At 50.2% G+C, this 13,520-nt stretch overlaps 1 protein-coding gene across 3 annotated transcripts; it reads right to left on the reverse strand.

The window, feature by feature from the left end:
• Positions 1-7,656: 7,656 nt before the first annotated feature.
• Positions 7,657-12,424, reverse strand: PJA1 (praja ring finger ubiquitin ligase 1). Of its 3 annotated transcripts, none has more exons than XM_068533912.1 (2): positions 12,302-12,424; positions 7,657-9,911 (listed from the first exon to the last, which is right to left on the reverse strand). In XM_068533912.1, the coding sequence occupies exon 2, from the start codon at positions 9,848-9,850 to the stop codon at positions 8,108-8,110; it is 1,743 nt and encodes a 580-aa protein (XP_068390013.1). In that variant the 5' UTR covers positions 9,851-9,911; positions 12,302-12,424; the 3' UTR covers positions 7,657-8,107. The 3 variants fall into 3 exon arrangements, with proteins under 3 accessions (XP_068390013.1, XP_068390012.1, XP_068390014.1); XM_068533911.1 differs by having other exon boundaries at positions 7,657-9,917; XM_068533913.1 differs by lacking the exon at positions 12,302-12,424 and having other exon boundaries at positions 7,657-9,155; positions 9,723-10,015.
• Between the last annotated feature and the right edge of the window lie 1,096 nt (positions 12,425-13,520).

Raw genomic sequence — 13,520 nt, forward strand, 5'->3', positions numbered from 1 at the left:
TGAAATGCAGACCCAGGACCTGAAAGCAGGTATCTTTGAGACTGGCGATCAGTGCACCTCCTTTGCAGAGCTGTTGTGAAAATTGCGCGATATACTTCTGGAAGTATTTGGTAGCAGGTTGGCAGGCTGCCCAAGGAGGACTGTCTCCAGGCTGTGGGCTCCAGCTGCTGGGCTGAGTCAGGAGGAAGCCTGGGCCTCAGGCATCTAACAGGACCTGAGCAATGCCAGAGTCCGCGGGGACAGGCCAGAATCCCCTGGTCATAAGCAGGGCTCAAGGTTAAGCCTGGCCTAGAGGCCAAGGGGACTCGAATCCCTGAAACCGCTTGAGGGCAGAGACCGTCTTGGTCTCGCCTGGATTCCTCAGTGCTCCACAAAAGGAAGTGCTTAGTAAATATAGGAAGGAAATGCCACTTCTAGAAGGTCTCCTATATATGGCCACTGCACTAGTCCCTCATGTCCTCTTCACGGCGGTTCCATGAGGTTATCGTCCCCATTTTACTGATGAGAAAACTGAGGCCCAGAGAGGTCAAGTGACTCACTCAAGGCCCAGAGCTCACAAGTAGTCTTTGAACGCAGAGAAGAGAAAAAACCAGAAAAGGCAAAGACCCCAGCCCCCCATCCATGGCTGAGGAGGAAGGTACATTTTAACGCTCTAACGATACACTTCTTTGGTGACCACGGGTCTCACGACCTCTGCCTGCCTGCAGCCAATGCACAAGCTTCACCTCTGCAGAACCCACATGGGACCAGGATTGGGGGTCCATCAGATCTGCCTGTATATGGTCTAGGCTTTCACTGAAGACCCCAGACAAGCCCTTACCCCTCGGCCGGCCTGAACGTATCACTCTGGGACCCCTTCACTTAGGAACGAAGAGACCAGTGGGAACTTCTGACTCCCACAGACCCAGAGGAGCTCCACTCTCTTAGCCGGGAGGACCCTGGACAAGCCTCAGGCTTTTCTTTCCCGGTGCCCAGCCTGCGAGGGAGGAGTCAGTGCAGCAGCCGTGCCTAATCAGGCGGGGCCCCAGGACACAGAAGCTCCTTCATCCAGGCCTGAGGAGGGGTCAGGCCAGGGCTCAGGGAGGGGCCAGGGCAGACACAGAGCCCATCCAGCCGGGACCAGCCCACATTCCTCAGCGGGCCTGGATGGGGTGGGCACGCTCCACAGGAAGCCAAGCCCTTCACGAGAGGGGCTCAGCCGCCATCTGTGCATACAGACAGCGGTGAGCAAAGGGCCTCGGCCGGCAGAGTCAATTGCACAGAAAAAAATAGCAAACATTTTACTTCCTCCTCCTCCCCCATCTCGCCGCACTCTGCTTCCAAAGGGAATGTTGGACTCCTGTTAAGTATTTTTCTCCAGACCAGGGCCAGGCATCCGGAGTCGGCCTTGCTCAGTCACTGAAGAGAGAACGATGTGTGTGGGGGGATTCTTTCTACCCAGGGAGTAGTGGTTTTTCTTCTGAGACCCAGGCTCCTGCTCCTCCAGCTCAGAAAAAAGAGCCAGGAGAAATGATAGCCAACAGCAACCATCCTCTTATGCTTATACTGCGTATTCTGTCCATCTGTTATTTCCTTTGCTCATTCCAGCCACCCTATGAAATAGGGATTCTTTTGTCCCATTTTATAAATAAGCAAACCGAGGCTGAGAAAGGGTGTGTGCCTTGCTCGCCACTCACAGTGAATTAGCATGAAAACTGTTTCTGCCGCAGGCCTGACTCCAAATGCCCTGGTCTCTCTGCTAGCCCGCGCTGCTGAAGGGCAAGGGCAGCTGCCCACAGCCTGCCTGCCTGCCTTCCCTCAGGAAGAGCCAGCCTTGAGAGGCTTGAGTCAGTGTTCCCGTAACATTCCAATTTTGGCTTTCCCTTTATGCTCTGATCACCTGCTTGTTGAAGGGAATTTGAGAAAGGCCCTCAAAAGGGAAAGAAAATTAAAATTACCCATAATCCTACCACTTTTAGCTAACATGATGGTTGAGGTAGATTTCCTGATAGTTCCTCTGTTATGCACATATACAATCTGGAGATCTCTTTTACATACCTGAGATGTTAGTGGACCTGCTCTAGGTGCTGGGCCACCCGCCAGCCCCACACTGTGTCCTTAGCTGAACTTGTGGTTCCTCTTCTCTCTGTAAGGCTTGCACCGGCTGAAGTTTCTGGTTCCCAGGGGCCCATGCACACACACCATGCTATTTCATACCCCTGCCTTTGTTCATTCAGTTCCCTTTGCCAGAGGTCTCTGCCCTTCTGCCTCCCTCCCTCCTTTCTCTCTCTCTCTATTGGTCATGTATACACATGGTTAAAAAAAATCAAATTAACAAAAACTCCAAAGGGACGAAAGGGCATATAGTAAAGGGTGTGGCTCCTTCTCACCCCTGACCTCAGCGCGTATTTCTTGTGTCTCTCCAGAGACATTCTATGTACAAGTAAGCACTGATGTGCATGTATCTCTTGTGAAACACGCATGGCAACTGTGTCCACTATTCTATGACTCACTCTTGTAACTTCTTGGTTTTGGGATACTCTTACACTGCATTAGCTGCAGGTCTGCCTCATGCTGGGTAAAGGCTGTCTAGTGAAGCATCTGATGGCTGTGCCATAATTTATTTAACTAGGCCCCTAGTGATGGACATTGAAATGCTTTCCAGTCTCTTGCTACTACAAATGATGCAACAATAAATATCCTTATACAAACAACCTTGTGCTTTCGCTCATGGAGGAGAAATTCTACTAGTGGAATTGCTGGATCAGAGAGTGTGCAGATTTTAAATGTTAATACATTCCACTAAATATCCCTTCAAACAAACCGACTGAAACTCCCACCGATAGACAACGCTGGAAAGGACCCATCCTACCCTCCTTCCCTCCTTTCTTCATCTGCCTAATGCCAACTCATGCTTTCGGAGTGGTCTCGTCCAGGATGCCTCCAAGGACCAGCCCCCCTGCCCAGCACAGCCAGCAGGGCTCTTTTCCTCCATGGGGTGGCTCTTGCCGGTCACCCCATGTTTGCCTCCACGTAGTGCTTTTCACAAAAGATTGCAAGCCTCTCTTTACACATCTGTTTCCCACCCTCGACTGTGAGCTCTTTGAGGGAAGGACTAAGCTTTAGTCATCTCTTGCAGGCCCTGGTCCAACACACCACGGGCAGAAGGTCAATAAATACTTGTTGAACTAAACTAGTCAGCTCTGAATCCCCAGCTCCAAGCACAGAGTTTGCTGAATCCAAGCGTGGTCTGAGCTGAGCAGTGCCTTCGGCTTGGTTCCTCTAGGTCCCCGGACATTTGTCTTCATGTGTTTGGTGCTCAGTCCCTACCTTCCTTCAGGCTGGCTCCCAGGCCCTGCTTGAGCTGCATTCCTCCAACTCTGTAAGCAGTCACTGTCTCCTAGTCCTTAGCTGCTGTGGAAGAACTCCTCTATGATCTGGGTATTGTTTCTCCTCTTCCTCCCACCCAAATGCCTAGTGCCCTCTTGTCTGGGTGCCCCCGGGCCGCTCTTGCCCGATCCCTCAGTGAGCTGCTGGGAGGCTGGCAGGCTGGGGTACCTGTGGCCAGCACCCCTGAATGGGGTCGAGCTGGAGCCAGGCTGGACTTTTACACTGAGGACCAGACCCCTACCTGCTCCTCACCACACTGGGACTGGGACAGGCGCAGCGAAGACATCCCTGCTGCCCTCCCCCGCCACGCACACGTACTCTTGCTCTCCCTTCAGAGCTGCCTTTACAAACCTCGGTCTCCTTATGGTTCACCTCCTGGGGGTGACAGGAGGGTCCAGCGACATCACTGAATGTGAAGAGGTCTGGGGAAATCTTACCCAAATGGAAGGGATTATAAAGCCTAACATTCCACCACCCTCTTTGGGATAGTAAGTCCAGAGGGTGGAAATAGTACGAGAGGCATGCAGGGTCCAGCGGAAACCTGCAGCCAAGTCCCATTCTGCAGATGTGAATGCCAAGGCAGGCTGAAAGTGTTGCTCAACGGTCCCAGAACCCGGCTTGATCCATGCCAGGCCTTGCCAGAGGGTGGGGCCCGGTGGCAGATGGACAAGCACCGTATCAGCCCCATGTTTGTCAGAGAGTCAACTCAAGCCAGAGAGGGATGTGCTGAGGCTGTTTGCCATGTATTTCTCCATCTGCAAGGTGAGCACCACTTCCTAGCCACCGGCCCTGGGCCTAAGAACAGCCTCTGAAACACTGGGGATTCAGCAGGACAAACAGAAAATGGGACAGAAGGTGTAAGAAGGAGAGGATGGCTGATGGCGACGAAGGGGAGGAGGAGGGGGGCGGAGCCTGCAGAGGCTGGGGGTGGGTCCCACGCACCCGGTCCGGCCAGGTCCCTGTGACTCCTCCCAGGTTCTCTGAACACACCCCCTGCCCTGAGCCTACCTTGGGGGAGGAACTCATTCATCCTGTCAGCAAATGCTGCTGAACACTTTTGAGCCCAGCGCTGAGTGCCAGGACTATGGAAATGAGTCAGACACAGAGAGCTCCTGACCGCGAGGACTCACGGGGATGGGACGCAGAGACGGAAGGAGCTAGGGGTATCATAAAATATTGTTTTCAGGAACTGGCACGTGAACAGGGCTTCTTAGAGAATGGATAGAATTGACAGGGCTGGTAGGGACATTTCAGGTCAGAGGTCCAGACACAAATGTAGAAGGATCTAGCTGGAACAGAGGGCTGAGAGAAGGTCATGCCTTAGAGCCAGGAAAAGCCTTATGATGGCTCAGCTGTAGCGCCAGCTGTGGGGACCACCTCAGGAAGCTGAGGTGCTCTCTTGCAAGATGAAGCAGTTTCTGCTCCAAATCAGTGACCAAAATGGGAGGCTATTTATTCTGCAGCCAGGAAACATGTCCAGAAACCAAGACGTCCAGTGCGATGGGTGGCACCTTCCATGAATACACCAAATAACCTACCCTCAAACATGACTGCTTTGTGTGTCCCCAAGGCCTGCTGCTGTTCTAGAACCACGGCAGGAGGTGCCAATAAAGGGTCCACTGCACTGTAAACAGAAATCGCTTGACCCTTGGTCATTGGGGATATCTCATATGACTAGGAAAACAGGCACAAAAGTGGGCTATGGTGTTGGCAAGCGTGCCATTTGGGGTTCTTAGTGACAAACAACAGAAACCTACTTTAGTTAATTTAAGCAGAACAGTTTTATTGGAAAGCAATGGCGGGGCTTGGGGAATTGTCAGAGAGGATAGAGAGTCAGAAACTGGCGGGAACAAGGGAACCAGGCAGACAAGGACACGGTCACATCCCGCCCCCTGGGCCGCCACCACCCTCAGCACCAAAGCAGCACAGGAGCAAATGCTTCGAGACCCCGGCTCCTCTGATTTCCTGCCTCCAGACAGGCATAAGTGTCAGATGTGCTGAGACTGAGGTCTCAGTTCAGGCTGCTTGGGCCCTGGGCCTGGGTCTCAGGCCTTGTTGGTGTCCCTAGTCAGGAGAACCTCACCTCTGGCACAACCCTCCACAGCAATAGGCTTCTCAGACAGGCCCTGGGGGAGGGGTCCCTTTACGTGGATGCACTAATGCTGACTCTAAGGGAAATCGGGGCTGCCACTCCACAAGGAGCAGGGAGGAAGACGACCAGGACCCAAGGGGGTTCCTAACACATCTCCTTGTGTGGTGCCAGTTAGGGCACAGCAAAGGTTAATGTTAGGCCAACCACCACAACGCTACCCAACAAGGGCCCTCCAAGGTCGCAGACTTCTAAGACACCATGACAGCTGAGGTGCCGGCTGAAGGCCAAGGGGGGACACAGAATGGCTGTGGGGGATGAAGTTATAAATAGCAGCTTGACCAGTTGCAGAAAAAAAAAGACTGTGGCTTCCACCACATATTTCCGTGCTTGCAATGAGAGAAAAATTATTTTCTATCAATCGGAAACTATTTTGATTTGACTTATTTTGTTAACATTCACGAAAATACACTGACACTATAAAAATAAATCAAGCAAACTATTTCGGGTGAAAAAAATCAAAAGCCCCCTTCCTTACTCTTTTCTTGCAAGCCCCTGTCCCTCCCCAAAGGTAACCACTGCCATCACTTAGGTATGTAGCCTTCCAGACACTTTTATGCATTTGCATATATAGTTTGGTTTTGTAAGGTTTTATTTTACATCAAGATTGTACATATTGCTCTACAATATGCTTTTTTTACTTAACATTATGTCTTGGAGATCTTTCCATATCAGTACGTACAGTTTTTAACTGTTGCATAGTATTAATTCGATACAACCGGTGTATCTAAGTTGCGCTCAGGGACACGTACCACTTTACGTTCTGAAAGCAAGCTACTCCCCAGACTGCCCCCCTGAAAAGGCTGCTATCATTTACATTCACACCCACAGCACGAGTGCTCCCATTTCTTCTCTTTGTAGCCCAAACTAGATATTATCACGAAGAAAAACTATTGCTTTCTGATGGACACAATCGGTTTCATTGTCGAGTTAATTTACACGGCACTGATTGCCAGTGAGGTTGATCATTAGCAATAGCCAAGCTGTTGGAGCTGAAAACAGCTCTCCAACTGTTGGGAGGAGCGTCAATTAGTACAATCACTTTGGAGAGCAGTTTGGCAATATCTAGTTAGAATGAAGATGCTCTAAACCTAAGATGCCCAAATTTCACCTCCGTATACTTATCCCTAGGGAAATTCACACGTGTGCACAAAGGAACATCTTTTAAGTATGTTCATTGCTGCAAAATACTGGGAAGAACCTAAATGTCCACCAATGGGAAAATAGATAAATAACTTGTGGTAGTTCATACAATGGAATATTTAGTATACAGCAGTTAGAAGGCATGTATCAAAATGGCTAAATCTCAAAAGCCATGTTGAGTGAAAAAAAGCAAGTTGCAAAACGATACATACATTCTAGCAATTATGTCCATTTAAAAAACAAACACTCTATATTGGTTATGGAGATACACACACACACACATATACATACATATGTACACAAATACATACACACACACACACACACATCTAAAAATGTAGACGAGAAGTAAAAAAACAATTTCCTGGGTAGTGCTTACCTCTGTGGAGGAAGGTAAATATGACGGGTGAAGAACTTCACCTGTGCCTGAAAGTGTACATTTATTGGAGAGAGAGAGAGAGATCTGAAGCCAATATGGCTAAATGTTCAAACCTGTTCACTTTGTGTGGGTGGGTACCTCTGTTTTTCGTAGCACTTGTCTGGCATATATTTTTCTGTTCCTTTTGTGTCACTGTGTTAATGTATACAATCAGCATACAGCTTTTTTTTTTTTTTACCCATTTCCTCTGAGACTTGCTTTTTTCTAAAAGGGGATTTTAATTCCTTCACCCCTACACTCCAATTGGATGTATTCCTACCATCATTATTTTTACTATGCTTTCTCACTGTTTCTTTCCTTCTCATAGACTGACAGAGTATTCTCTACTCAACCTTTGCCCCTTTAGTAGCCTGACAACCATACACTTCACCCCTACTTAGAAATAATTACCCTTACTTTTGCTGTTGTTGGAGTCAGCATTTCCAGTGAAACTAAAGTTTTTCTCCTAGTGGGAACACCAAAAAACCCTATTTCGGATGCAAATGCAAGAGATCAATTATAAAGTCACTTAGTTACCACCGTTTTAGACAAAACCAAACAATTCCACTATACCATGTAAAACCAAAAGGAGAACTTTAATAAGCTTTTACGGCACTGCAATTACAGGAACATTAACCCATAACATGCAACAGAAATGATGATGCCTTTTGGACAAATTTAACAGATAAACTTGACGTTACAATCAACAGCAACATATTCTACTGAAAAAAACAAATGCAACTTATTTCACTGTTCAGGTTAGAAAATGTATGTTTTTACTGCAATTGCGAGTAGCATTTAGAAAGTTTAGTTTTCCCTTTCTAACCTCTAAAACACGGGACGATTTTTTTTCAGTGCAATCGTACACAACCGTTTTCACGCTGGAAATAATCACAAGGAATCGACAGGTGGAGATTAATCGACTGATTGATTGATTTCATTTCAATGGTTAATTTGGAGAGGGCTCCTGCAGTATTGTGGGTTTCAGATGGGGAAAATCATCAGACCAGGAGTAAAGAGCCTTGGTCTTAAAGCGGGGGAGGGAACATGCAGCGGCACACGGGGCAAGTGCCTGACTTCTGAAGCCAGATGGACACACAGGGCTTGTGGAAATAGTGGTGGCACGGCAGCTCCGTTGCCACCTCCCCCTTCACATATTCACTGCAACAGATGGGGCAGCACATCTCCTGCCCCACCGCGCTGTGATCTTCCGTGACCAGGATCTCGGGAAGAGCATCGATGCTCTCCTTGCTGGCTGGTGGATTGGCCACCTCCACGTCCACCGCGAGAGACTCCAAGTGCGCCAGGGCAGTTTCCATTGCCTGGGCCAGGCGTTCTTCAAGTGCCATGTACGTGAGGAACTGAGGATCCACGTAGGAAATGGCTTCAGCCACCCCCAGCCCATCCGCAAACCCATCGAAGAGGCTCCAGTCCACTTCGAGGTCTTCACTGACACTGGAGTCATCTTCAAGGTTGTTGTTGCCATCCAGCATGAAGACGCTGGGCTGCAGAAACTCCTGACCGGAATCATTATCCCCCTCACTGCTGTTCTCGTTTTCATTGTATTGGAGCCAAGGAACTTCTCCTTCTTCGGTGGTTGCCCGTTCCTCTTCCTGGAGAGATGGCCCTCGAACTTCTTCAAGTTCATTGCCGCCACTGCTGCCAGCACTGGCACCAGCACTGGGGCTGGCGCTGGCACTGGCATTCACTCTGGCTTGCTCGGCTTCGTGCTCTTCTTTTCCTGGCAGAGTCTCCCAGCTCTCGCCACTGGACGACAGATTTTGCTCCCGACCTTGATACTTGCGACACAGAGCCGCAGTCCACTCTTTGTCACTGTCAGAGTCTTCTTCGAAGTATTTGTAGTAATCATCGCTGTACGTCCAGAAGTCAGGGTCGGCCATGGTTCGTCGCCGTCTCGGCACCTTTTCCGGCTTCACTTGGTCACTCCTGGCTTCCCTCTTGTCTTCAGGGTACTTCGGCTCAGGGTAGCCACCTGAACTCTCGCCTCTGCCTCTTCTTGCCAGGCCATCCGAGTGGCCTTCATCAGCGTTGGCAGTCTCCCTCCACCTGGAAGTACTGTGTGGCATATCATCATCATCATCAGTATCAAAAAATATTTTTGGTTTCACGCAGTTGGGACTTGCCAGATTTCTGATTTTGGGCCTCACCACCGGCTCCTCTGCACTCTTTGGGGTGTTTTCCCCACCACCACAAATACTCACAGGAGCCCTGCTGGGACACGCAGGTAAATTCTGCTCCCGTCTCTCCCTCTCCAGGCTGTTGTCATTTGTGACCACCTTGCCATCAGCAGAAGATGGCTGAGAGGCCATGCTATTTGGCTGCAGGAACTCAGCTCTGCTGGCAGAGCCCCGTGCTGCAGGGGCTGGGTCTAACTTGTCAAGCTCCTCTCTCACATCACGGTTAAAACTAGAGAACTGTGGGGGCACCCCAGCCAGAGACCTCGCCCCCTTCTCTGGGTCATACAGCTTATCATCTTTAAACTTGCCAGTCTTCCCTCTCACTGGCACTCGCTCAACAGGCCCAGCCCCCTCCTCCTCACTATCGTCTGCCCCAAAACAGTCAACATGTCCATAAGCCATTCCTCTTCTGCTCCCCGAAGCCCTGTACTCTCTGGGCGGGTACCTGGAGTAGTCCTCATTATCAACATTCAGGCTGGTTCCCGAGCTCGCGCTGTCGTCCCAACTACGACGAGTGGTGGAAAATGGTGATCGGCTCCTCTTGGTGGTTTGACTGGGGGCTGATCTGTGCATTGGGACTTCGGATGACGTCTTTCTCTGGCCGGAAATCCTTTCCTGCTGGCTCGTGGATGGCCTGAAACTGACATAAGCATGCCTTCTTCCATACCTCCTGCCTGTATTGGACTGATACCCTCCTGCTGGCTTGGGCCATACAGGCTTGCTAGATTCCTGACCCATTTGCTCTGACCTAGGAGGGTTTCCAGTACAGCTGGGGCTTGAGTGGAAAGGCTCCTGCTCCCTGCGCACGCTTTGGAGATGGGAAGGTCAAATCAGTTCGGAATAAAGGAGCAGGGAGATTTATTTTCACTTCAGCAGGCAGGTTACAGAAAGAATAAGGGGCCTTTAAAATTAGTTTCACTTTCTTCTAAGGCCTGGAGTAGCATTCCAGTGACTGTCAGGTGTAGACCTGGGACACATTTTTAATGTTGGCAAAATAATTACAAAACTGGGTTTGTAGGAAAGCCAGACTTAGGGGAGAATCTGACGGAAGATGGGGGAGGGGTGACTGGACGCTGGGAAGATAGGTGAAGCACTGGAATTGTGCCAACATGGGAAGAGGAAAGACAGCTGTGGGTTTTTTTTTTTTATGGGGTATCTGCATTTTTCTGAGTCCTGTATACATACAGGAGAAATGCAAATTGGAATAGGGGTGGAAAATATAGATCACCATCACTGTGTATGCGAGAGTGGCTACGTGTCTGTCAGGAGGAGAGGGGCAGGTGGAAGGGGGACCAGCAATCATGAAGTGGAGAGACTCCTGTATTTGTAGGGGGAAAGGGCAGGTGACAGTGGCACTGGGAAGAGGCATGAGTGTCAGGCAGAATGAGACCCATTCTGGATGTGGGTATGAAAATGACAGGCATGGATGGGGTGGCTTCAGGGTAGAGGGGCATGTGTACGTACGATAGAAAGAGAATGTGCATGTGGTTCCGGTGTGTGATGGCTGGAACTCTAGGGAGGAATGCCTGTGTTTATGTGCCTGTGGCAAGCCAGGAAGGGTATAGTGGCACTGAACAGGGGGTGTCCTTGAGTTTGTGTGCGTGTGTTCATCAAAATGGGAGGCAACAATGGAGAAGGGTCAGTGTGAGCAAATGCATCGATATGGGGACAGCACTGGAGAGGGATGTGCGTATGGCAGGCGGGCAGGCGGGTGGGCTCCAGCAATCAAAGAATGTCTCTATGCATGGATGTGGCGAGCAGGAAGAGGGGGCTGTCCCTGGAGAAGGATTTATGTGAGTGTGTGTGCATGGCAGGGACCAGCGAAGGAGGCTGTGTAGGCACATAGGTAGCAGACAGGGAGCACCTGAGAGGGGAATGTAAAAGAGCGTGTGGGTGCGTATGCATGTAAGTGGCATGGGAAAGAGGAGCCAGCAATCTGTGTAAGTGGCAGGCAGGGGGTAAGGTGGCCCACGGAGTGTGTGTGTGCGTGTGTGTGTGTGTGTGTGTGTTGTGTGTGCTCACCAGAGCAAGAAGAGGCAGAGGGAGGAGGGGGATGCTTCTGGAGGTGTGTATGTGGCAGGCGGTGAGAGGCAGGGAAAAGCACCGGAGAGTGTGAGGCTGTGTGTGTGTGTGTGTGTGTGTGTGTCTGTGTGTCAGTCTGTCTCTGTCTCTCTCAGGGGAAGGCACTGGAGAGCGTGACAGTGTGTGAGAGGGTGTGTGTGCATGTCTGTCCAAGCATGTGTGGGGGAGGGGGACACGAAGGAACCTTGAGTATGGGGGGGCGGCGGTAAGGCAGCCGCAATGGAAGGTTTTTGTGCATGCGTGTGCGCGCGCGCGCATGTGCGTGTATGTGTGTATGTGCGGGCATGTGCGTGTATGTGTCCCTGCGCGCGCACGCGAGACACGGGGATGGGAGGGGGTCCGCAATGTCATAATGAGACGGGGAAAGGTTTATCGGCTCAAACAGTAGATCCAAACCGATGTGGCAGGGAAGGGGGAAAAGAAGAAAGAAAAGGGCGTGTGGGGTTATAGTCTTTCCCTGGGAATTATTTGTTTTTCTGACAATTCTTTTCCTGGTAACAATATATTTGCCTAAAAATCTTCACCATTTACCATTCATCAAAACAACTTCAAAATGGGGAAAGAAAGGCCACGGATCGCTCCGCAGAGGAGCCAAGAAGGGAGGCAGGAGGAGAGGGGAGGACAGGCGGAGAGGGCCGCGACCACCACTCCCCTCTCGAATAGCGATTCAAACCACCCGAGCGGGGACCGAGCCACACGTAAGGGGCCGGAGGATGGAGGATGGAGCCCTAAATCGGGCCAGTGCAGGGCACAGGCCTCCCTCTGCGGTCAGGTCCCGCGTCCGCCCCACCCCTTCCCGAGGGGCGAGCCCGAAAATCTGTTCTTTAGAGCCCCCCCCCCCCCACATCCTCGCCCCGGTGCCCGGCCACTCGCCCCACGCCCGGCCACTCGCCCCATCGCCACGTCTGGAGGGATCGAGGAAATAAACAGCCTTTCACTCACCCAGTCGCGACCCCCGCACGCTCTCGGGAAGAGCAGATCCCTCGGACCTCCAGCCGCCACAACCGCCAGAGCCGCTGCTCCCGGGGCTCCAGCTCCTCCCCCTCCAGACAGCGGCGGGACGGGCGCGACTGCGGCGGCGGAAGTGATTGTAGCGTCGCGGCGGCCCGCCCCCTTGATGTGGCGGGGGCGGCAGCTGCTCTCGACAAATCAGGGTGGGCTCGAAAACATTATTTCATTTGAAATGATGAAATCGTCAAGGATACAGAAAAGGACAGCAAAAAATGTAACCAACAGCCAGCTTTAACAAATGTTAAACATTTAGTCATTTGCCCTTCTGTTCTGGGCTTTGGGTGGTTGTTGTTGTTTGAAATAAAATGAAATCCGCAAATTCTTTCTGATTCGTTCTGATGTGAAAGTAATGATATTAATATATCCTATCTTATGTTCTATGTTATGATCTGTAGTGGAAGTATCACGGTACTTAGGGTTGCAGTCAGCTGACTTTTTTTTAACCTGGTGGTTGAAGCAAATTGAACTGTTCACAGTAGAATTTGTTGCTGTTAATCACAAAATCGAGGTTCTCTATCCAAAAGAAATGATCAATCATTGCAGCACAACGTGGGTTCACATATTCGTAATTGCATTGCCCTTCAAAATATTATAGCTATGCCTTTTGGATTTACACAATTTTACTGAACTCCGAAATCTTTTTTTTTTAAATTGCGCTTTACATATATCTCTAATATTCGTGTATCTGCCTGCCAACGCAGGGGACGCGGGTTCGAGCCCTGGTCTGGGAAGATCCCACATGCCGCGAAGCAACTAGGCCCGTGAGCCACAACTACTGAGCCTGCGCTCCCAACAAGAGAGGCCGCGATAGTGAGAGGCCCGCGCACCGCGATGAAGAGTGGCCCCCACTTGCCGCAACTAGAGAAAGCCCTCGCACAGAAACGAAGACCCAACACAGCCAAAAATAAATAAATTAATTAATTTTTTTAAAAAAAGAAATAGGATGTATAACTTTCAAACCGTTGAAGAAATAATATATAGAACAAAGAGAAAAACTCAATCTAACAAAAGGCAGAAATGGGATGGGAGGCAACAAGAAAGTATGTTAAAAAAGGGGGGGGAGCAGAAATAAATACAAATATGTCAGGATGTATTATGGGTTAACATCTCCCATTAAAAATAAAAAAGCAAACTCTCATTTTAGTTTTAG

The sequence above is a fragment of the Eschrichtius robustus genome, chromosome X (assembly GCF_028021215.1).
Source record: "Eschrichtius robustus isolate mEscRob2 chromosome X, mEscRob2.pri, whole genome shotgun sequence".
NCBI classification, from domain to species: Eukaryota; Metazoa; Chordata; class Mammalia; order Artiodactyla; family Eschrichtiidae; genus Eschrichtius; species Eschrichtius robustus.

What these genes read in the sequence shown, in the direction of transcription:
- PJA1 (XM_068533912.1), bottom strand. Translation starts at nt 9,850, where the DNA reads ATGCACAGATCAGCCCCCAGTCAAACCACCAAGAGGAGCCGATCACCA.